General features: G+C 54.1%; 1 protein-coding gene across 1 annotated transcript; it reads right to left on the reverse strand.

Moving 5' to 3' along the window:
• Nucleotides 1-8817: 8817 nt before the first annotated feature.
• On the reverse strand, nucleotides 8818-19849 carry Rpn1 (ribophorin I). Its single transcript, XM_077106199.1, has 10 exons — nucleotides 19513-19849; nucleotides 16593-16657; nucleotides 16025-16331; nucleotides 14421-14630; nucleotides 12881-13073; nucleotides 12310-12409; nucleotides 11015-11153; nucleotides 10808-10927; nucleotides 10216-10461; nucleotides 8818-9231 (listed from the first exon to the last, which is right to left on the reverse strand). The coding sequence occupies exons 1-10, from the start codon at nucleotides 19768-19770 to the stop codon at nucleotides 9049-9051; spliced, it is 1821 nt and encodes a 606-aa protein (XP_076962314.1). The 5' UTR covers nucleotides 19771-19849; the 3' UTR covers nucleotides 8818-9048.
• Nucleotides 19850-20749: the final 900 nt, after the last annotated feature.

Here is a 20749-nt window from a genome sequence, read left to right on the forward strand (position 1 = left end):
ATCTAAGATACGGATTCTGATCTGCGACAGCCCCCAACCCCGTCAGCCTCCACAAGTGGAAACTGGCTTGTTTAACATCACTCAAAAAAAAAATTTTAAAACATTGGGCCTCACTTTATAGCTGACAAGAACCCATTAAAATACATATGCATATATCACATAGATATTTTATATATATATTTAAGCTGGGCATAAAGGTTTACAGCTGTAATCCTGGTAGCTCAGGAGGCTGAGGCAGGAGGATTGCGATTTGGAGGCCAGCCTCAGCTACTTAGCAAGACCCTGTCTTAAAATAAATTTTTTCCTTTTTAAAAAAAAAAAATTCTTAAATGTCCAGGGCTAGCCATGGTGAAACTTTAATCTCAAGTTAAATAGCAGATGAAAAATGGAATTTTTTTTTTAATGCTGGTAGATTTCAAAATGAATCAGAAAGATCCCATTTTGCAGGCGACTATAGGCACTCCCGTGTAGGTGTGGAAAGAAAAAACTAGGAAGCTTTTTCTGTGTCGTCAAAACACATTAGCATTGCTCACAAAACGATAATCCATTCATTTTATTGAATTTAGAGGCAATCTTTAAAGATGGGTCATGTTTTCCAGATGCAGTGGGGCACGCCTGTCATCCCAGCAGCTCAGGAGGCTGAGGCAGGAGGATCGCAAGGTGGAGGCCAGCCTCAGCCACTTAGCAAGGCCCTGAGCAACTCAGCGAGACCCTGTCTCTAAATAAAATAGAAAAAGGGGCTGGGGACGGGGCTCAGGAGTTAAGCACCCCTGGGTTCAATCCTTGGTACCCAAAAAAGAAGTTATAAATATATATAAAAGGAATGGATAGAGGTTATTAGAGGTATTATTATTATTGCTGCAACGACAGAATGATAATTATTATTATCGTAGAGTAACATGAATATATATCATATGTTTATATGTGATACTGTATACAACATGTGTAATATTATGCATTGGTGTATTATATATCATATTGTATATTATACAATGTATCATATGCATGATATCTAACAGACATTCTATGTTAACATATATGATACATAACATATAATGCATGATAACATATTACATGTTGACATTTATTATAGTAATATTCTATATCATTTTAATATAATATATGATTATATATTTTAAATATAAGATATAGTAATATTGCATATTACTATTATATATAACATTATATATTTTAAATATATAAAATAGTAATATTATATATAATAATAATATTATATATAATATTATATTATATTGTATAGAGTAATATTATATAATATATAACATATAATATAGTAATATTATATATAATATTACTATATCTTATATTTAAAATATATGATATGTGGGCTAGATCTGTGGCTCAGTGGCAGAGCGCTGGCCTATCATGGGTGAAGCCCGGGGTTCGATCCTCAGCGCCACATAAAGATAAATAAAGGTGTTGTGTTCATCTGCAACTAAAAAAAAATATTTTAAAAATTAGACAAGATAATGTTATGCGTGATCATTATCATATATGCTAATATATTTACATAGATTACCATGCCTGTTGTTTCATTACGTACTACTATACCTAATCGATTAGATGAGATGCTACTATGTGCGATGAGGTCTCATCCTTATAGACCGACACAGGTGACAGCTGACCCTGGGTGATTCTATATCCTAACTAATTTAGGTGACATGATGATAAAACCTTTGTCATGTCACAATGTCCCCCTTGTGGAGGGCCCCCTGGGTGGCGCTGGTGACCTTGAGCCAGGCCTTCCAAGGGCACCAAAGCAGGGCCGCCTTCCTGCCCTCTGGGTGCCTGTGGCCCGTGGGGACATGGCCAGCCCATTGTACAGATGGGTGACTGAGGCTCCCCAGTTCTTCCTGGGTCCCAGGCCTGCTTGGCCCCCTGGCTGCGGCCCACCTTGGACCCTGTGCCCATGGATGTTGGTCGGGGGGGAGGGGGTGGGGGGACGGTGGCATCAGAGGCAGAGGCCACCACGGGGCAGGGTGGCCGTTGCTGGCCCCGCCTGGCCCTGCCCACACACAGGGCGTGAGAGGCGTTTGTGAAATCCCCAGCTCGCGGTTGACCAGAACTCTGAAATCCCTGGCCGAGACCGGAATCCATGCAGAGTCTGTATCCTGATGTGGTCAAGGGGGTGGGGGGGTGAGGGCAGGTGGAGGCCCGAGGAGGCTGGGGCGGCCTCCACGCCCTGCTGCACCCTCCCCTGCCCACGGGTTCCGGAATAAGGGCCCATCTGACAGGACCCGGGGCCCTGATAAGGACCACCTGACCAGGAGGCCCCCCACCCCGCCCCCCGGGCTGAGAGATTAATGCACAAAATCCTCCCCGGCCTCTCCCACCGGAGGCTGGGAAAGGAAGGACCGGAGGGAGAGGCCTCAGCCGCAGATAGATAGGCACGGGACCGAGCCCAGCTCTGGCCACCTGGACAGGAAGAGGCCAAGGGTGTGGAGGGAGGCCCGGCAAGCCATCATGGCGGACAGTGGAACCCAGGGCTGGCTTTGGAGGCTCTGGGTCATTGGATGCAGGGACTCACGCCAACCCTCCTGATCCAGCTGCTCTTGGGAGCAAAACCAGAAACCCAAGGATGGCCTGGTGGGGGTTGGGTGTGTTGTCACGGTTATTTACAGATTTAGGGGGTCCCTAAGTGGCACAGGAGCTCAGGTGTGGAGGCTGGCCTCCAACTTGCGATCCTCCGGCCTCAGCCTCCCGAGCCTCTGGGATGACAGGCGTGCGCCCCCCGGACTGCTGATTTTTTCAATAGTGCAGATGGATTCTGTTTTGGACGATGACCATAACATTTTGTGAGGACCAGCAAATCCAACTTCCAGCTAGCGGGTGGCACTGCAGTCAGGGACGAAGACAGTCTCCAGGTCCCATGCACCTTCAGCCCAGGAGTGTTGTGAGGGAATACGACCATCGCAGACACCATTTTCTGAGCATCTCCTGTGGGCTCAGCTCTAGCGTGACTCTGGGTGTCCTCCTAAGTCAGGCCCTGCCCCAAGCCTCAGGAGCCAGGCATGAACAGGAGGAAGAAATAGAATTAAAATATAATGAGCCGGGCCCACGCCTGTCATCCCATCAGCTCAGGAGGCCGAGGCAGGAGGATCGCAAGGTGGAGGCCAGCCTCAGCCACTTTGCGAGGCCCTGAGCAACTCAGCGAGACCCTGTCTCTAAATAAAATAGAAAAAGGGCTGGGGACGGGGCTCAGGGGTTCAGCACCCCCAGGTTCCATCCCTGGTACCCAGACAGGGTGACACGGAGCAAGGACCTCAGCCTCTCCCTCCCCGGGTCCTCCTAGACCTGGGCTTCAGCTACCACTCAGAGGGTTAGGGACTCAGTCCCTGGCATGCGAGGCGGGATGCCAGCCTTTATTAAGTACCTACTGTATGCTCTACATGGCCACAGCGTGTCTGCAGGTTCTGATGGTCCCCAGCCCTTTTTTATATTTTATTTAGAGACAGGGTCTCGCTGAGCTGCTTAAGTCCTCGCGGAGTGGCTGAGGCTGGCCTCCAACTGGCGATCCTCTGGCCTCAGCCTCCCCAGCCTCTGGGATGCCCAGATGAAGTCACTTATGGACGTGAAGGGGGGTCTCCCGTCCACGATTTCTTTCATCCTCAACAAGAGCCCTGTGAGATCACTCTGGGGGCGACCCCGTGTTGCAAATGAGGACACGGAGGCAGGCAGGGTCACCCCCACCCCCACCACCACCAGGCTGAGGCCCAGGGCGCCTGCGCACTCAGGCTCTGGCTTCCTGCCGAGGAGGCGCAGATGTGCGAGGCTCGGGCGCCCTCTAGTGGCCATGTCCTGTAAGGCCCCTGCCTTCCTCTTCCCTGAAGTCCCTCAGGGGCCAGCGCCCAGGCACCCCATTTTTGCAAAGGGGACAACAGGTCTCTATAACAAAGCAGTCAGTTTTATTAAGGGCCACCACGGGACACGGACATGGAATAAGTGGAAGAACAGCCAGATTGGGTGCCAAAAATACACCACCAATCGTCCAGGGCTGTTGACATATAGAAGTTCTGGTTTATTCAAAGCCCAGGTTTTCTACTCCAGCTGGGTCATCTGTACGTCTGTCTGTCTGTAGGGGACTCTGCAAGGGATGAGCATGTGGCCCGAGGCTCATGTGCTGGAAGCTGGGCCCCCCCAGGATGGTGGAATTGAGGTGGTGGGCCTTTAAGAGGCGGGGCCTAGGGAGAGGTGGTTAGGTCATGAGGCTCCTCCCTCAGGAAGGGTCAGAGCTGACCTGGTGGAAGGGAAGTGATCTTTCCAGACCAGGTTTTGGGGTCTTTTTTGTTTGGGGTTTGGGCTTTGGTTCTGGGAATTGAACCCAGGGGCGCTTACCACGGAGCCCCCCCATCCCCAGCCCCTTTTTATTTATTTATTTTTTTAAATTTTGTGACAGGGTCTCGCTAAGTCGCCCAGGGTTTCCCTGTGACACCAGATTGCTATCCAGCAGCCCACCCCATCTGCACTCTGTCGCTTCCCTTTGTGCTTCTGACACAGCCCCCCGGGGGGCCCTCACCAGGATGCCAGTGGCATGTCCTTTAGACTCATCCAGCTACATGAACCTTTTTACTTTATAAAGCTTCCGACCTCAGGCATTTGGTTATAGCAACACAGAAAAGAGAGCAACAGAGAAGAGAGAGCGACAGGGCCGGCCTGCTGGGTTGGTTCTCTGCTAGGCCACAGATGGGCAGGGTCCCTACCATCAGACACCCTTAAACACATAGACGCATAGAGACACATGAGTCACAGCCCAAAATGGCTCTCCCTTTCCCTGTCCTGGGTGTGCACAGACACACGCTGTAGCTCAGGCCTCAGTCTACAGATGGCTTCTTCTTAGCCCAGTCCAATTCAAAGTGTCCCTAGCCAGGCACGATGGCACACGCCTGTCATCCCAATGGCTCAGGAGGCTGAGGCAGGAGGATCGCAAAGTGGAGGCCAGCCTCAGAAACTCAGTGAGGCCCTAAGCAACTCAGCGAGACTCTGTCTCTAAATAAAATATTAAAAAGGGCTGGGGATGGGGCTTAGGGGGTGAAGCACCCCTGGGTTCCATCCCTGATACCCTCCCCGCCAAAAGAAGGACCCCTGGACTCCCTGCAGTGCTGGTGGGTGGAGGCCGGGCCTCCCCTGGAACCCACTGCACACTCAGCCCCTGACTTCTCCACCCCAGGCCTCTGCAAGGTTCACCAGCTCCAGGTCCCCAGCCTGGTGGCGGAAGGAGGGCAAGCGGGGGGGGGGACCTCTCTCTTCAGCTGCGGTTGCTTCTAGAACTCTGTCTGCGTTGGTGGCCCCAGAGGCCTTGGCCTCCAGGGGAAGGTCCAGAGGGGCCGCAGCTGGAACTAAGACTTTGGAAACAGCCCTGGAGAAAAGCCCGAGCAAGCCCCGAGTCTTCAGTGGATAAGTCAGAAATCCGGAGCCTGGGTGTGTGGGTGTGGCCATGCCCTGGTGCACAGGTTGTGGACTGCGTAAGAGTCCTGGGGCCACCAGGAGCCAGGTCTGGGCAGAGGAAGCCGGAAACTGAATGAGTGGGTCCTGGAGGGACGGCCAGGCCATGAAATGGGACTTTTGCAGCCACCAGGCCTGGGGTGGGGAAGAGGCCAAGAAACAAGAAAGGGAAAGATGTCAGGCCCTCCCCAGCTCTTCAGACGAAGTCCATGTATCACATCGCCCCATTTTCTATCAATTTAAATTTAAATTATTTTAGTGTCTTGTCTTTTCTAAATGTCACACCAGACTTTTTCTGGGTGCCAGGGATTGAACCCAGAGGCGCTTAACTGCTGAGCCCTTTTGAGTTTTATTGAGAGACAGGGTCTCACTGAGTTGCTTAGGGCTTCGCTCAGTGGCTGAGGCTGGCCTCCATCTTGCGATCCTCCTGCCTCAGCCTCCTGAGGTGCTGGGACGACAGGCATGCGCCACCGGCCCTGGCTAAAGTCCTGTTTGCAAGCCACCCAGTCTTTGGGGATTGGTTGTTAAACAGCCATCCTCTCCCAAACCTGCCCAGGGAGGGGACAGAGGCCCCCTAGATCTCAGGCCACTCCGTCCCCAGGAACCAGGCCCATCTCCAAAATGGCGCCGGGGCCTGGTCCAAGGCAGAGGCTCCTGCAGAGGCCATAAGCCCTGGGGGACACCCGGGGGCGTTTCCTGTCTAAGCCTGTGGCCCCCCAACCGCTGGCAGGGCGGGTTTCCGGCGGGGGCTGCGGCCAGGCCTGCGCTATCAGCTCGGCACCAGACACCCCGGTCAGGATACTTGTGGTGAAACTGTGAGAGCCCAGTGATCCTCCCCATGTCAGCCTCCAAGACAAATGTAAGTGGGAACATGTCACCCCACCCTTCTGCAGCTCTCTGAGCCACAGGCCAGGGCTGCAGGCAGATGCCCAGGACTGAGCCCTGTCACCCACCCACCTATGGCTACAGGGACATCCACTGAGTAGGCCACTGGGGTCCTTCCCACATCGTGGAGGCCAGGGCTTAGGGATGGAGGCTACCCTGGGGATCTGAGCCGAGGTGAAGGAAAGGGGACCAGGTCACCCCTCTTCACTCAGGGTGAAGGCCACGGGAGAGGGGACGCTGGGTCCAAAAACCAAACGGGAGCCAGAGGGGGCAGGGGTGCAGGCCTGTCATCCCAGCAGCTCGGGAGGCTGAGGCAGGAGGATCGCAAGGTGGAGGCCAGCCTCAGCCAAAGTGAGGCCCTGAGCAACTCAGCGAGCCCCTATGTCTCAATAAAATAGAAAAAAGGGCTGGGGACGGGGCTCAGGGGTGAAGCACCCCTGGGTTCAATTCCAGGTAAAGAAAGAAAAAGGGGGAGGTGCTGGGGTCAAGAGCATGTCACCCTGCAATAGAGGGACGCTGCCCCTTCAGGGATTGACAAGGGGCAACTGAGGCCATGTTCACTACTGGGGAAATCAAGTGTGCAGAAAAGTTGGGGTGCACACCCTGACCCTAAGTGGCAGAGCGCTCAGGATGCAGGAGGCAGGACTGGGGAGGGGTGCAGGGGACCCCACTTGCGACACCCCCCCCCCAGGATGCTGGGGGACACCCACTTTGGCTAGCCCGGTGGCCTCCCCGTGGCCTCCACAAGACAAATCTGAGAACCCAAGATCCTATGAGTCTTTGCACCTTGCGCACAGGCTCCCCGCGACCCCAGACCCAGTTTTAGTTCGGGTCGGGGCGGCCATTCCACGCCTGCACCTCTAGGTGGCGCTACAGCCAGGCAATTGGCTTGGAGGGAAGCTGGGACTGGCTTGACCGTCGGCGCGGCCGCACGCATGCGCGACTTTTCTAGCCCGTCTGCGCCTGCGCGTCCAGCCTTACTGCTGGGCGCCACCTAGTGGCGGGCGGATGATTTGCAAAGAGACTCCAGAGCGCAGGCGCAGCTCGCACCCGGGGCCTGCGAGCCTCCTGTTGGTCCAGCAGAGGGCGCTCGCCAGCCACCTCGCGGGCGGAGCAATGGTGACTGTCAACCTAGGAAGCAGGGACACCGTTTCGATTTTGGTTTTGCACTAGGGATTGAACCCGGGGACACTCGAGCCCCGTCCCCAGCCCTATTTTGTATCTTATTTAGAGACAGGGTCTCCCTATGTTGCTTAGGGCCTCACTTTGGCTGAGGCCGGCTTTGAACTTGAGATCCTCCTGCCTCAGCCTCCAGAGAGGCTGGGAACACACGCGTGCGCTACCACACCCGCCCCCCAAACTGTTTTTCTTTTTTTTTTTTTTTGAGGGGGAGGGGGTGTATGTGAGAAAGAGAGAGATGGTCTCGCTCAGTTGCCAGGCTGGCCTCCAACTTGTGATCCTCAGGCCCCAGCCTCCCACCCACCCAAAGCGGTGGTGTGGAGGAGAGGGACAGTTACACAGAACTTACTGAGCCTTCCTTTCCACAGTTACCTGAAGGATAAGCAGGAAGTGGGTGGGGTTAACCCCAGGTAGAGAGAGTATGACACTTGGCACTGTCAGTCTCTCTGCTGGAGGTCCTCAGCTCCATCCATCCTTGCCCAAAATACCAGCTTTTGCCTGGATGGTCACAAAGGCTCTGGGTCTCTGTCCCACAAACCTTTAGGCTTCAGTGTGTCGTCAGCCAGAATATAACCCTAAGCGTGTCTCCCCCGGGCCTGGTCCTCCTGATTCTAAGGGGAAGCCCTGGGGCACTCTGGGCTCCTCTGCTGTCCTGTCTGCCTCATCTTGTGGGTTCCTTCAGGTCTGAAAGCCCCAACCTGCCCCAGGGCCTTTGCACCTGCCTGGAGCCCACTATCCTTCCACCTGCATCTCCTATGGGGGACATCGCTCCTTTAGGGAAACCTTCCCTCCCTCCCATCCCGACCCAGATGAAGTCTACTACTCCCTGGACACCTTCCTCACAGGGCAGTCTTTGTGACTACGAGCTGGGTCACTTGACTGACAACTGTCTCTAAGAACCATCTCTGGCTGGGTGCAGTGGTACAGGCCTATAATCCCAGCGACTCTGGAGGCTGAGGCAGGAGGATCCCAAGGTGGAGGCCAGCCTCAGCAATCTGGTGAGTCACTAAGCAACTCAGTGAGACCCTGTCATAAATAAAAATATAAAAAGGGCTGGGGACGGGGCTCAGGGGTTCTGCACCATCACTGCTTCCTTAATGCTGAATAGAACAGGGGACCTAGAACAGGTGACGTAGGACAGGTACTCAGAAACCTCTGCTGTCCCCAGGGCTGGGGCCGGGGCTCGGTGGCAGGGCACTTGCCTGGCACGTGAGGCCCTCACACCCGGGTGCTGGCGGCTGCGAACCCACCCAGGACCACAACCGACGCCCAATCACCACTGAGAAGGCCTTTTGTTCAAAACACAAACATGTTCGGGGTTTAATAAGATTCTTTTGAAAGTTTAAAAAAAAAAAGAAAAAGGAGCAATTTAGGGACAGGGGACAGCCTCTTGCAGTGCCTGAGGCAGAGCTGGCTTCTCTTCCCTGAAGATCTTTAGCAAATGACAGCTGGCGGCCTCTTCGAGGCCGGTCCTCAGCCTCCCTCCCCAGCCTCCACCGGCCCGGGCTCGGGGCAGCAGGGCTACAGGGCGTCCAGGATGTGGTCGATCTTGGTGACCAGCTCCTGACGCTTCCCTGATATGAGCTTCTCATTCTCGATGTAGGTGTCCTTCTTGAGCTTGCCGGCCACCAGCCGCTCGGCCTCCACGGCCGACTTGAGTACCAGCTCCTTGACCTGCGCGTCCAGCTTCTGCATCTCGCTCACCTGGGGGGTGACAGCAGGGCAGGGTCACCACTTCCTGGGCCCGCAGAGCCAGAGCTCTGGAAGGAGCAGCCACCAGCTGGTGACTGCGGCCGCTCCCCACCAGGCAGGCCTGCATGTGCAAAGGCCCTGGGGCAGGTTGGGGCTTTCAGACCTGAACAGAGGGGCAGGCTATGGAGGACGGCGGGCCTCCTTCACCTCCTCACAAAACCCAGCAAGCACCAGGCACCGTGGCCACGCCTGTCCTCCCAGCAGCTTGGGAGGCCGAGGCAGGAGGATCCCGAGTTGGAGGCCAGCCTCAGCAACTCAGTGAGACGCTGTCTCTAAATAAAATATGCCCCTCGGGGTCCCTGACCACCGGGTCCTCTCCCTGGAATCAGCGTCCTCATGCGCCTGGGACTCTCAGAAACACGAGATCCCATGTTTATCACGTGTCACCCTCACAGGGACACCACACCTGGCCCTGTGGCCCTGACACTGCTGGATGTCAAGCCGAGTGACTCCGCTTTCCCGACACTTGGCAGGCGATGCCGGGCGCCTCTCCTGTCCCCCCCAGCCCTTGGTGGTGTCCAGCTGAGCCACTGGACCTCGCTGGGCAAGCGGCAGGGAGGAGGGAGTGCCAGGGACCTGCCAGAAGCTTCCACGTGGCTTCACCCTGGGTCCTCAGATGAGGCTTGCTGTGCGTTTTGGTTCCTGGGGACGGAACTAGGGGGCAGTTCAGCACAGAGCCCCGTCCCCAGCCCTTTCTGTATTTAGAGATTGGGTCTCACTGAGTTGTGGAGGCCGGCCTCCAACTTGTGATCCTCCTGTCTCGGCCTCCCAAGTGGCTGGGAGTGCCCTGAGCCTGGCTCACCTCTGGGTTCTCGGCCACAAGCACAGACAGCGCTAGAGAGGCCACAGAGGTCCCCCCAGGCCCGCTCACCACCCAGACCTGGCTTCCCGCCATCCCCCCAGATGGAGGGTGGGAGGGTCCCGAGGGACACTCACTCGGTCGCAGAGGTCGGAGCCCTCGGTCTTCAGGCGGGACTGCAGCATGGCGATCTCGCTGCTTAGGGCCTTGTGCTCCGTCTCCAGGCCCTTCTTGCCGCTGTTGAGCGTGGACACGTCGCGCGACTGCTTGTACCGGTTGATGGTCTCGTCAAAATGGCGGTAGAGGCCCAGCCTCTTGTTCACCAGGCTCAGGACCTGCTCCGTGATGCAGGCCACCTTCATCCTGGCCTCCGCAGCCGGGTCCTGCAGCAGGGGACAGGGGCTCCTGACCACTGGGACCTGAGCTCCCAGGGACCCCACGGCCCCCGCCAGTCAGGCAAGAGTCGCGCACGGGACACAGACAGGGAGGGGCTGGGGCTGAGTGGCACAGCGCTGGCCTGGCTCGTGGGAGGCCCTGGGTTCCAATCTCAGCATCATGTGACAATAAATAAAAATCAAGGCCTTAAAGTCAAACCTACGACGTTAAAAGAATCTTCTTAGACTCAGCCGGGCCTGGTGGCCACGCCTGTGAGCCCAGCCCCTGTGGAGGCTGAGGCAGGAGGATCCCAACTTGGAGGCCGGCCTCAACCACTGAGGAGCGGCCGGGTACCTTGGTGATGGAGAAGTCGAGGCGCACGTAGATGATGACGGTGAAGAAGAGGACGTAGAAGGCGGCCACCACCAGCAGGGGCTCCTGCAGCATCAGCACCTTGTTGAAGGTGTAGTGCACCTGGGGGACAGGGCGCAGGGACACGGCTCAGGGCTGCAGCCAGGGACCCGGATGCAGGCCCGCCTGGGGGGGAGCGGCCACACTCACCACGAGGTCCTGGATGTGCTGCTCCACCAGGTTCTTCTTGTGGGCGACGATCACGGGGCGGCCGAAGGTGTCCAGGTAGGTGTAGTGCAGCTCATCCGGGGCCCGGCTGATCTCGTAGGGACTGTCCACTTGGATGTTCCTGGGGGCAGATGGGGACACAACAGAGCCTCACACCAACGGCCCTGAGGGGGCAGGTGGCCGAGAAGTCCAAGGCCAAGGGAGCCGGGGCGGTGGCCCATGCCAGGATCCCAGAGACTCAGGAGGCTGAGGCAGGAGGATCGTGAGTTGGAGGCCAGCCTCAGCAACTCAGTGAGAATCTGTCTCTAAATAAAATCTAAAAAGGGCTGGGGACGGGGCTCAGGGGTGAAGCACCCCTGGGACCAAAGAGAAACAAAATCACTACCTGTGCCCTCCCACCCCCCGCCCGCCTTTGGACCCCTGGGAACATCCGCCATTCGGAGATGGCTGACCTGTCACCAAAAGCCACACTCACACTTGGCCAGCAGAGGACCCTCAGGGCTCATGGTACCAGCCCCGCCAGGTCACACGCTCCAGCTCCCAGCACATCCACCCACGAGAGCCGCTCAGGGGCCTGGGGGGCCTCAGGAGCCACTACAGGAATGATGGCGTCTTCTTTTATTTCTTAAAATTTTCTGCGGTTGTACTTGTTTATTTTCATGGGGGGCTGAGGACGGAGCCCAGGGCCTCACCCGTGCCAGGCCAGCGCTCTGCCACCGAGCCCCAGCCCCAGCTCTTTTTATCTTTCATTTAGAGACAGGGTCTTGCTGAGCGGCTGAGGCCGGCCTCCAAATCATGATCCTCCTGCCTCAGCCTCCTGAGTCGCTGGGATGACAGGCGTGGGCCGCGGTGCCCGGCTCTCGGTTCTTGACCCTGGGTTCCCATGCCAGCCGGGTGCCAGGTGCCAGTTCTAACTGGGCTGTTTCTACCTTCCCTATGGTCCTGTTCATCTTGAAGAAACTCCCTCACAGTAAATCCTTCTGATGGTCAGGCCTACGTAAAGGACGTGCCGAGCTTGTTTGGGGTCCCTGTGCCCCGTCAGGGCTGCGGGTGCCCGCTGAGCCCCGGCTGTCTCTCTATTCGTGTCTGTCCCCTCCAGATGCCCGTGCTGCCCGCTGGGGACCTGAACAGAGTGCCCTGCAGGACGTGGCGTGAGCGTCGCTCAGCAGAGACAGGTTTCTCGGTCAAAGCTGTTTGATGAGCAGCTACTCTGTGCCGTGGTTTAGGCACCAGGGGGAGCCGGAAGGAGGCGGGTGTCAGGGGGACGGTTAACTCACTTGGCGCCTTCGGGGAGGATGATCTTCACCGTCAGAGAGTCAATCACCTGCTCGTCGAACACGTGGTCCACGAACCTCATCTTGAGAGCGTACTGGTCACCTGGGGGCAGAGCGAGCACAGCAGGGCCTGAGCCACAGGAGGGGCCAGCGGGGGGCCAGCAGGGGGTGTGGCCGCCCTCCTGCTCCACAGAAAGCAGGGAAGCCTGTGTCAAGGCGCAGTGATGCGGAGGCACAGGGGGTGAATGAACCCGATACTGAAGCAGCGGTCTGAGACGTGGCCAAGGCCACCCCAAACCAAGCCTCCTGCTGCAAGGAGCAACAGAAAAGGGCCAGGGTGCCACCGTCCTGAGAGAAGTTACATAAGGAACACGGTAGCCAGGAGTGGGGTGCATGTCTGTGATCCTAGCGGCTCAGGAGGCTGAGGCAGGAGGATCGCAAGGTGGAGGCCAGCCTCAGCAGCTCAGTGAGGCCCTGAGCAACTCAGCAAGACCCTGTCTCTAAATCAAATAGAAAAAGGGGCTGGGGACGGGGCTCAGGGGATAAGCACCATATCCCCAACATGAACACTGACCCAAGTTATAGAGGTACTCGTAGCTCGGGAGGTTGTAGCCGACGATGTAGTGGGTCTTCCATCCTCCGAAGAGGGGGAAGCGAGGCCGGATCTCCATCTCCACAGAGTCGTCCAGGATGAGGAGGTGGCTGGTGGACACGTTGCCAATCTCATCCCGGTAGTACACGTCCTGGGCGGCAGCGGGCAGGATGGTCTGCAAGGGAGGAGACGGCCCTGCTCAACACTGCAGAGGAGAGCTCTGAACCTCAGGATCGTCTTCAGGACCAAGATCTTCACTAGCACTTAGTTCAACAGCCCCAAACCATCCACAGCCGTAAGGAGTCTGACTTCCCCCCCAAAAGCTTCGAGATTTCTAGAAATTGCATCTATTTCTCAATCTACAACGCTAAATAAACAAATTCTCCTAAAACAGGAAACAAAGCAGATTTGGTGGTGGGTACGGTGGCCCTGCCTGTCATCCCAGCGGCTTGGGAGGCTGAGGCAGGAGGATCGCAAGGTGGAGGCCAGCCTCAGCCACTTAGCAAGGTCCTCAGCAACCTGGCAAGACTCTGTCTCTAAATAAAATAGAAAAAGGACCAGAGATGTGGCTCAGTGGGTAAGCACCTCTGCGGTTCAATACCCAGTAACAACAACAACAACAACAAAAAATAATAATAATAATAATAAAATAATAATAATAATTCATAATAATAATCTTACTATAGTTATCTTCCAAAGAGATAGAAATTAGACATAAAAGAAATGATAACGAATCACTAGGTGTAAGGTCTTGGAAGGGATTTCTTCTTCTAATATTCTTATTTCATGATGAAAATCTGCAAGTATATTTTAATGATGGGGGAAGGGGGAATGTCACACCATTGCTCTCAGGGCGGGTCCCCGTACAATATTTAAGTTTATAAAAATGTTTTTCAGGGGCTGGGGGTTGTGGCTCAGCGGTAGAGCGCTCGCCTAGCTCATGCGAGGCCCTGGGTTCGATCCTCAGCACCACATAAAAATAAGTAGATAAAAATATTGTGTCCCACTAAAAAATAAATATTAAAAAAATAATAATAATAAAATAAAAGCATTGTGCCCAGAGACAACTAAAACATAAATATATACGTATATATACACACACACACGTATATTTTGAAAAAAGAAAAAAGAGACACGTAAAACTGTCAGCACGATACTGTGTGGACAGTGGCACGGTCACAGTGTCCTCCTATGTCACAGATTCCTTTGAAAACATGGTCATTTATATAAATGGCTTCTAACACTGTCAGTTGGCTACTTGAGCATCAGTCACTTTCTCTTTTTTTTTTTGTACTGGGGATTGAGCCCCGTCCCCATCCCTTTACATTTTTAGATCTAAGTGGCGGAGGCTGGCCTCCACCTTGCGATCCTCCTGCCTCAGCCTCCCCAGCCGCTGGGAAGACAGGCGTGGGCCACTGCGCCCCCAATTTCCAACAACTATATTTGTCTAATTTCCAAAAGCCACACGAAGGCGGAGACAATGACGTCAGCCTCTCCCGGCGTCCCAGGGGGCCCTTCATACCTTAAAGGAGCGGATGGAGGATATGCCGCTGTCGGGCTGCCTCTGGTAGTCGTAGCGGGAGAAGGGCCCCTTCAGCACGGCGCCCGTGTGCTTGAGGTCCACGTTCTCCTCCACGGCGATGTTCCCCCAGTGGGAGACCTCGATGACCCGGGTCATGCTGGTGATGGTCAGGAACGGGTTGTTGTTCTCGTAGTGGACTTTGAAAGGATCCTGGGCGGGAAGGGAACCAGCGGTCAAAGCTCTGGCAACGCCAACACCCAGACAGCACAGATGACTGGGACCTTCTGGAACACTCTACCACTGAGCACTGTGGCCCTGCCCCTTGAAGACAGGGTCTCGCTAAGTTGCTGAGGGTCTCACTAAATTCCCGAGGCTGGCCTCCAACTTGAGATCCTCCTGCCTCAGCCTCCCAAATTGCTGGGATGACAGGCGCGCGCCACAGCATTTAGTGAATTATGACGTAGGTAACGGATGCGACATTTTAAAATGTTTACTGGGACTTCTTGTTAGAAATAAATGTTCGCAATATTGTTATTAATTGGAAAAATGATACCCTAAGTCACTTAAGTTCCAATGTAAATATCATTTGACTTTTTTTTTTTTTAAATTTTGGTACCAGGGATTGAATCCAGGGGTCTTCAACCCCTGAGCCCCGTCCCCAGCCCTTGTTATATTTTATTTAGACACAGGGTCTCCCTGAGTTGCTCAGGGCCTCACTAAGTGGCTGAGGCTGGCCTCCAACTTGCGATCCTCCTGCCTCAGCCTCCGGGGCCCCACATGCAACCAAAGGAATTGTTAATATTTAAAACATCCTCGCTTTTTTAGAAATGATGTGGAGGTAAAATGACCTGCAATCACTCCAAAGGATATCACAGATGATCCCCGATGTGTGCTGTAAGATATACCAGCAAAGAAGTCTTTTTGCACATTTAAAATTTTTCAAAATAACAAGAGCTTCCTCAGCCTGACCTGCTTCCTCCTGTCGGAGTCCCAGCCCCAAGGCCTCAGCCACCCCATGAAATTCCCTGTGGCCTCTGCTCCTCCAGTCCTCCTACCCAGAATGCCTCGCTCCCTGGCCAGCCCCCATTTCCACTTCCCAATGCCATCCCCAGCCTCCATGGTGCTGTCAAAAGGAGACGCAGACTCCGACAGGTCACGTCACAGGAAGTTAAAACTCTGGGGAAGGTCTAACCAGTATTTTCAGATTTCCACCCACCCCCCACGAACAGTCCCTGTGGGAGGGGTCTGCTTCAGTGAGCCTTGGGTTCCTGGGGCTGGGCTCAGTGTAGAGGCACTGGGTTCGAGTCTCAGCACCGCATATAAATAAATGATTAATAAAGTTCCATCAACAAGTAAAAAAAAATTTTAAAGAAGCACAAATTAAGAGCTGGGAATGGTGGTGCGTGCCTGGAATCTGAACAGCTCAGGAGGCTGAGGCAGGAGGATCGCAAGGTGGAGGTCAGCCTCGTAAACTTAGCAAAGCCCTGAGCAACTCAGCGAGACCCTGTCTCTAAAGGAGGCCTGAGGAGGCCCCGGCTCCCAAATCGAACCTTCCCACGTCCACACCAGGGCCTCCTCCTGGAGGGCAGGGCTGTGCGACCCACCTGACTGTAGGCAGGAATGTTCTGGAAAGGCCCATAGTCCAGCACGTCCTCCGAGCGCGTGGGGTTGCCCAGCTTGGTGTAGCTCTCCACGTTGCGCGAGGCCAGCTTGACGCGCATGGTCTGGGTCTTGGTGGGGTAGGGGGAGTAGAAATAGTGGTTGCCCTCGAACACCACCAGCTGCTTCTCCGACTGGGTGATCTGCGTCGGGTAGGGCTGGAGCACGTGGGTGTACACGGTCTCCACCACCAGGGAGATCTTGGCCCCGGGGTCAAGGGCGACGGGGAGCTTGACCACGAAGAATCTCCCGCTGGGAGAAAAAAGAAGCCAAAAGATGAAGGTCACCTGGCAAGTGGCCACGCCCAGCAGCTCAGGAGGCTGAGGCAGGAGGATCTCAAGGTGGAGGCCGGCCTCCGCAAAAGTGCAAAAGCCCTCAGCAACTCAGGGAGACCCTGTCTCTAAAGAAAATAGAAAAAGGGGCTGGGGACGGGGCTCAGGGGTTAAGCACCCCTGGGTTCCATCCCCAGGAACCTCCCCAAAAAGAAATGGGTCTTAAACATGGTCAGCTTACCTTTTGCCCTTAATTTTGGTTTCCCGGACTTCTAGATTGTTCTCTTCTTCCTCTTCTCCCTTTACCTAGAACAGGAAAAAAAAAGGTCATTCTTTCCTGTCTCTTGGTTTTTCAAATTGCAGTCGACAACTGACCAAAGACCCCAGAACGTCCACCATGACGTATTCAAACTTTTGAAAGGTTCAAGTTTCGCGTCAGGAGAGGGTTTTTTGGGCTGAGCTGAGGATGGAGGCCGGCGCCTCCCACACGAGCAAGTGTCCTCCCACTGAGCTGCACCCCCAGCCCCAAGAGTTTCTTTTTTCAACCTGAAACATAGCAGTTTCCAAAAGCTCCAACGTTTCCTTCCTGCATTCAAATATGCAGAAGCACAGAAAATAAATAGCATTTTAATGAGGTAATAGATACGACCCAGGGGTGCTTAACCCCTGAGCCCCATCCCCAGTACTTTTTCTATTTTATTTAGACTCAGGGTCTCGTTGAGTTGCTTAGGGCCTCACTAAGTGGCTGAGGCTGGCCTCCACCTTGCGATCCTCCTGCCTCAGCCTCCCAAGCTGCTGGGATGACAGGTGTGGGCCACTGTGACCAGCTAGAAGTCCCATTGTTGACCCAAAATTTTGACTCCCACACAAGAAGGAACAATAGTAGAAGCTCTTGGGCAGCAGCAACCAATGGGCCCTTTGACACCCTGCGGCAGGAAGAGGTTGGAGAAACTGTGTGTGTCTGTGTGTCGCTGAGGGAGCCCAGGGCCCGTGCCCAGTGCATGCGCCTCACCACTGGGCGTTACCTCCAGTCTAAGAGGAATTTTTAAAATATCATTTTTAGCATTTCAGAAAGCCTAAAAATAATCATATGCTCATCACCCATGCAGGTGGACAGGTTCACTAAGTTCCGTTACTCTAACTAGCATCTTTTCACAATGGTAACATTCTAGAATATTCTAGAATATTCATGCTACATGCGAGCCTGAATATGTAAGTTGATTGTTCATATGTAAGTTGATTGGTCTCAATGAAAAATACTCATTATTTAATAAAAGATCAGGAAAAAAATATATTTCAAATAGGATCCAAATGAGAGAAAAATAAAGATGTTCCTTGTGGTTAAAAGAGGAACCAATGAACATTGGTCCCTTCTATTGGTTCCTAAAGTAGGTCCACCAGGGTAAATCTTTCAAGCCAGATGTGGTGGCGCACACCTGTCATCCCAGCAGCTCAGGAGGCTGAGGCAGGAGGATCGCAAGTTGGAGGCCAGCCTCAGCCACTCAGTGAGACCTTGTCTCCAAAAAAAAAAAAAAAAAAAAGTCCAAAACACAGAGGGGCAGGGGTGCTGGAGTAGAGCACCCCAAGTTCAATCCCAAGTACTGAAAAGAAATTATTTTTTTCAGCAACCTCAAAAGTTTCTAAGGCAACTGATGGAAAATACTGTTTGCCAAATTGTTGGGGACTACAGGTTTGTCTTTTGTTGTTATTTTTGGTACCAGGGATTGAACCCAGAGCTGCTTAACCCCTGAGCCCCGTCCCCAGCCCTTTTTATACTTTATTTAGAGACAGGGTCTCGCTGAGTTGCTCAGGGCCTTGCTAAGTGGCTGAGGCTGGCCTCCACCTTGCGATCCTCCTGCCTCAGCCTCCTGAGCTGTGGGGATGACAGGTGGACACCACTGTGTCTAGCAACTGCAGGTCTCATATCCCCAAACGGGCCTACCTCACAGCCACCAAGGCAGTCAAAGGTAACCACAGAGGTCCAGTGTGAAAACCAACCTGAAGAGACCTCATGTGCGTTGTTAAACAGGGTCCCAGACTTTGGACTCCTCACCTGCCACAGAACACCTGCACCTCAAAAGTGAAAATGTACTTTAGACACCTAATGCAAATTCAAAAGGGACAAAAGAAAAAAAAGCTATTGGAGGCTCTGAATGGTGATAATTGTAACCCAATGTGAAATCAGTGCAGAGCCACCAAACTGCATGAACTCTATGCAGCATTTAAATTTTGTTTTTTTTTAGTTGTTGATGGACCTTTATTTTTTTTTATTTGCTTATTTATATGTGGTGCAAGGAATCGAACCCCGACTTATGAGGACACGTGCGCTACCACTGAGCTACAACTCCAGCCTCAACCTGCAGCTTTTTATACACAAATTATATTTTAAACAAAGATTGGGGGGGGGGCTGGGGTTGGGGCTCAGTATGTGCGAGGCCCTGGGTTCAACCCTCAGCACCACATAAAAAATAAATAAATAAAATAAAGATGTTGTGTCCAACTACAGCTAAAAAAAATAAATATTAAAAAAAAAAAAAGAAGGCAACCATTAACTAAAAAAAAAAAAAAAAAGAGCTTGGGAGAATACATTTTAAAAGCAAGCCATGAATTAAGTAGAGCCACCCAGCCTGTCATCACTCTCCAACTGGATGACAGGAGGGCGGGTCTCCCGCTGTGATCTATTGATACTGTGACATCAGGAAACCATGGCTGGCTTTCATTAAAAAAGAATATTTTCTTTTTTGAATTAAAAAAAAACATGAATAAAAGAATGAGGTTGGGCACTCGAGTCCTTTAACTTGAGTGGGAGCGCAAGCTGGAGTTTGGAGCCATCTTTGCAGAAGAAACCGCTGAGGGACACTGCGCTGCGGGGCCACACCTGGAGTCCCAGCCAGGTGGGAGGCCGAGACGGGAGGATCGCAAGGTAGAGGCCAGCCTCGACAACTCACAGAAAATCCTGGGCAATTGCACAGGACCCCGGGGCGCGGGGCTCGTTAAAGGGGTGGGACCTTGGGGACTCCCAGGGGAGGCCGAGCGCCAGGCCCCGAGGAGCCACCTAGGAGGCGCGTGATGACGTGGCCCCGGCGGCGGGGACCCTGGGACCCCGGGGGGGGGGGGGGGGAGGGGACCCCGCCCGGCGGGAGCAGCGCGTGCGCTCTCACCTGCACGCCCAGGTGCGCCAGCCGGGCCTCCAGTTCCGGCTCCAGGGCCAGGACGAAAGAGGTGACCCGCGACGAGGAGCCGCCCGCGTGCGCCAGGACCAGCTCGGCCGTCACCTTGGCCAGGTGGCTGCTCAGGTCCACCGTGCGCAGCACTTCCTCGTTCACCAGCGGCTGGGCCTCCGGGGAGGCGCCGCCCGGAGCTGGGGCCCAGGCCCCGAGCCACAGGAGCAGAAGCAGGCAGGTGGCGGGCGCCTCCATGACCCGGACGGAGCTGAGCGCCAGGCCGCCGCCACCGCGCCCCGCCTCCAGGAGCCTCCCGCCACTACGCAGCTGCTGATTGGCTCCCGGCTGGCGCCACAAGATGGCGGCGCCCAGCTGGGAAGGACCCCGTCTCCCCGGCAACTGGGCGGAGCCCAGCTAGAAAGGCCCCCCCATCTCCACGGCAACCGGGCTGTCCTAAGGGCGCCTGACTGCAAACCTCCCCGTCTCCAGGGTAACCGGGCTGCCCCCCTAGGCGCCTGACTGGAAACCTCAGAATTCTGTCTGTGCTGCTTCTGGCACTTGCTTTGTTCCTGATCATCCCTTCACTTTATTCCTGCAACAACAGCCCTTGCTTAACTCCCTGCCCTCTGGCATTTTTGCTCCATGATATAATAAAATTTAGCTCAGACTAAATCAAACTTTGCTTGCTCCCAGGGGAAGCTAACATAGGTGAACCCAACCTGGGGATGTGGCTCAGACAGAGGTAGAGCACTTACCTGGCATAGGAAGCCCTGGGTTCCATCCTCAGCACAGATTTAAAGAAAAGAAAGAAAAAAAAAACTTATGCAGAAATAAAGATTGTCTTAAAATTGTCTCAAAGTATCTCCCCACAATGTTTGGAAATTACTAAGGGGTCAGGTGGGAATAGTAAGTGTACACTCACCAGAAGGATCCTGGCTGGCACCACCGTGATTCAAGGTTGACATCACTGCAGGCATCAGATATGGTGACGCTTTGTTCCTGATGATATGATTCATTCAGAGAAGGACATCAAGCCGGGCGTGGTGGTGCACACCTGTAATCTCACCAACTAGGGAGGCTGTGGCAGGAGGATCGCCAAGTTGGAGGCCAGCCTCAGCAACTGAGGGAGGCCCTGTTTGAAACTTAAAAAAAAAAAAAAATGTGGGGGTGGGGGGGATGTAGCTTAGTGATAAAATGACCCGTACCAAAGAGAGAGAGAAAGGGACATCACTTC

This window comes from Callospermophilus lateralis, chromosome 20 (genome assembly GCF_048772815.1).
Source record: "Callospermophilus lateralis isolate mCalLat2 chromosome 20, mCalLat2.hap1, whole genome shotgun sequence".
Lineage (NCBI taxonomy): Eukaryota > Metazoa > Chordata > Mammalia > Rodentia > Sciuridae > Callospermophilus > Callospermophilus lateralis.

Coding starts and splice junctions, on each gene's coding strand:
- Rpn1 (XM_077106199.1), bottom strand. CDS start 19,770: ATGGAGGCGCCCGCCACCTGCCTGCTTCTGCTCCTGTGGCTCGGGGCC. Junction 14,631..16,024: donor ACATTCCTGCCTACAGTCAG/GTGGGTCGCACA, acceptor CTTCCCGCCCAG/GATCCTTTCAAAGTCCACTA. Junction 13,074..14,420: donor CCTCCATCCGCTCCTTTAAG/GTATGAAGGGCC, acceptor CCTCCCTTGCAG/ACCATCCTGCCCGCTGCCGC.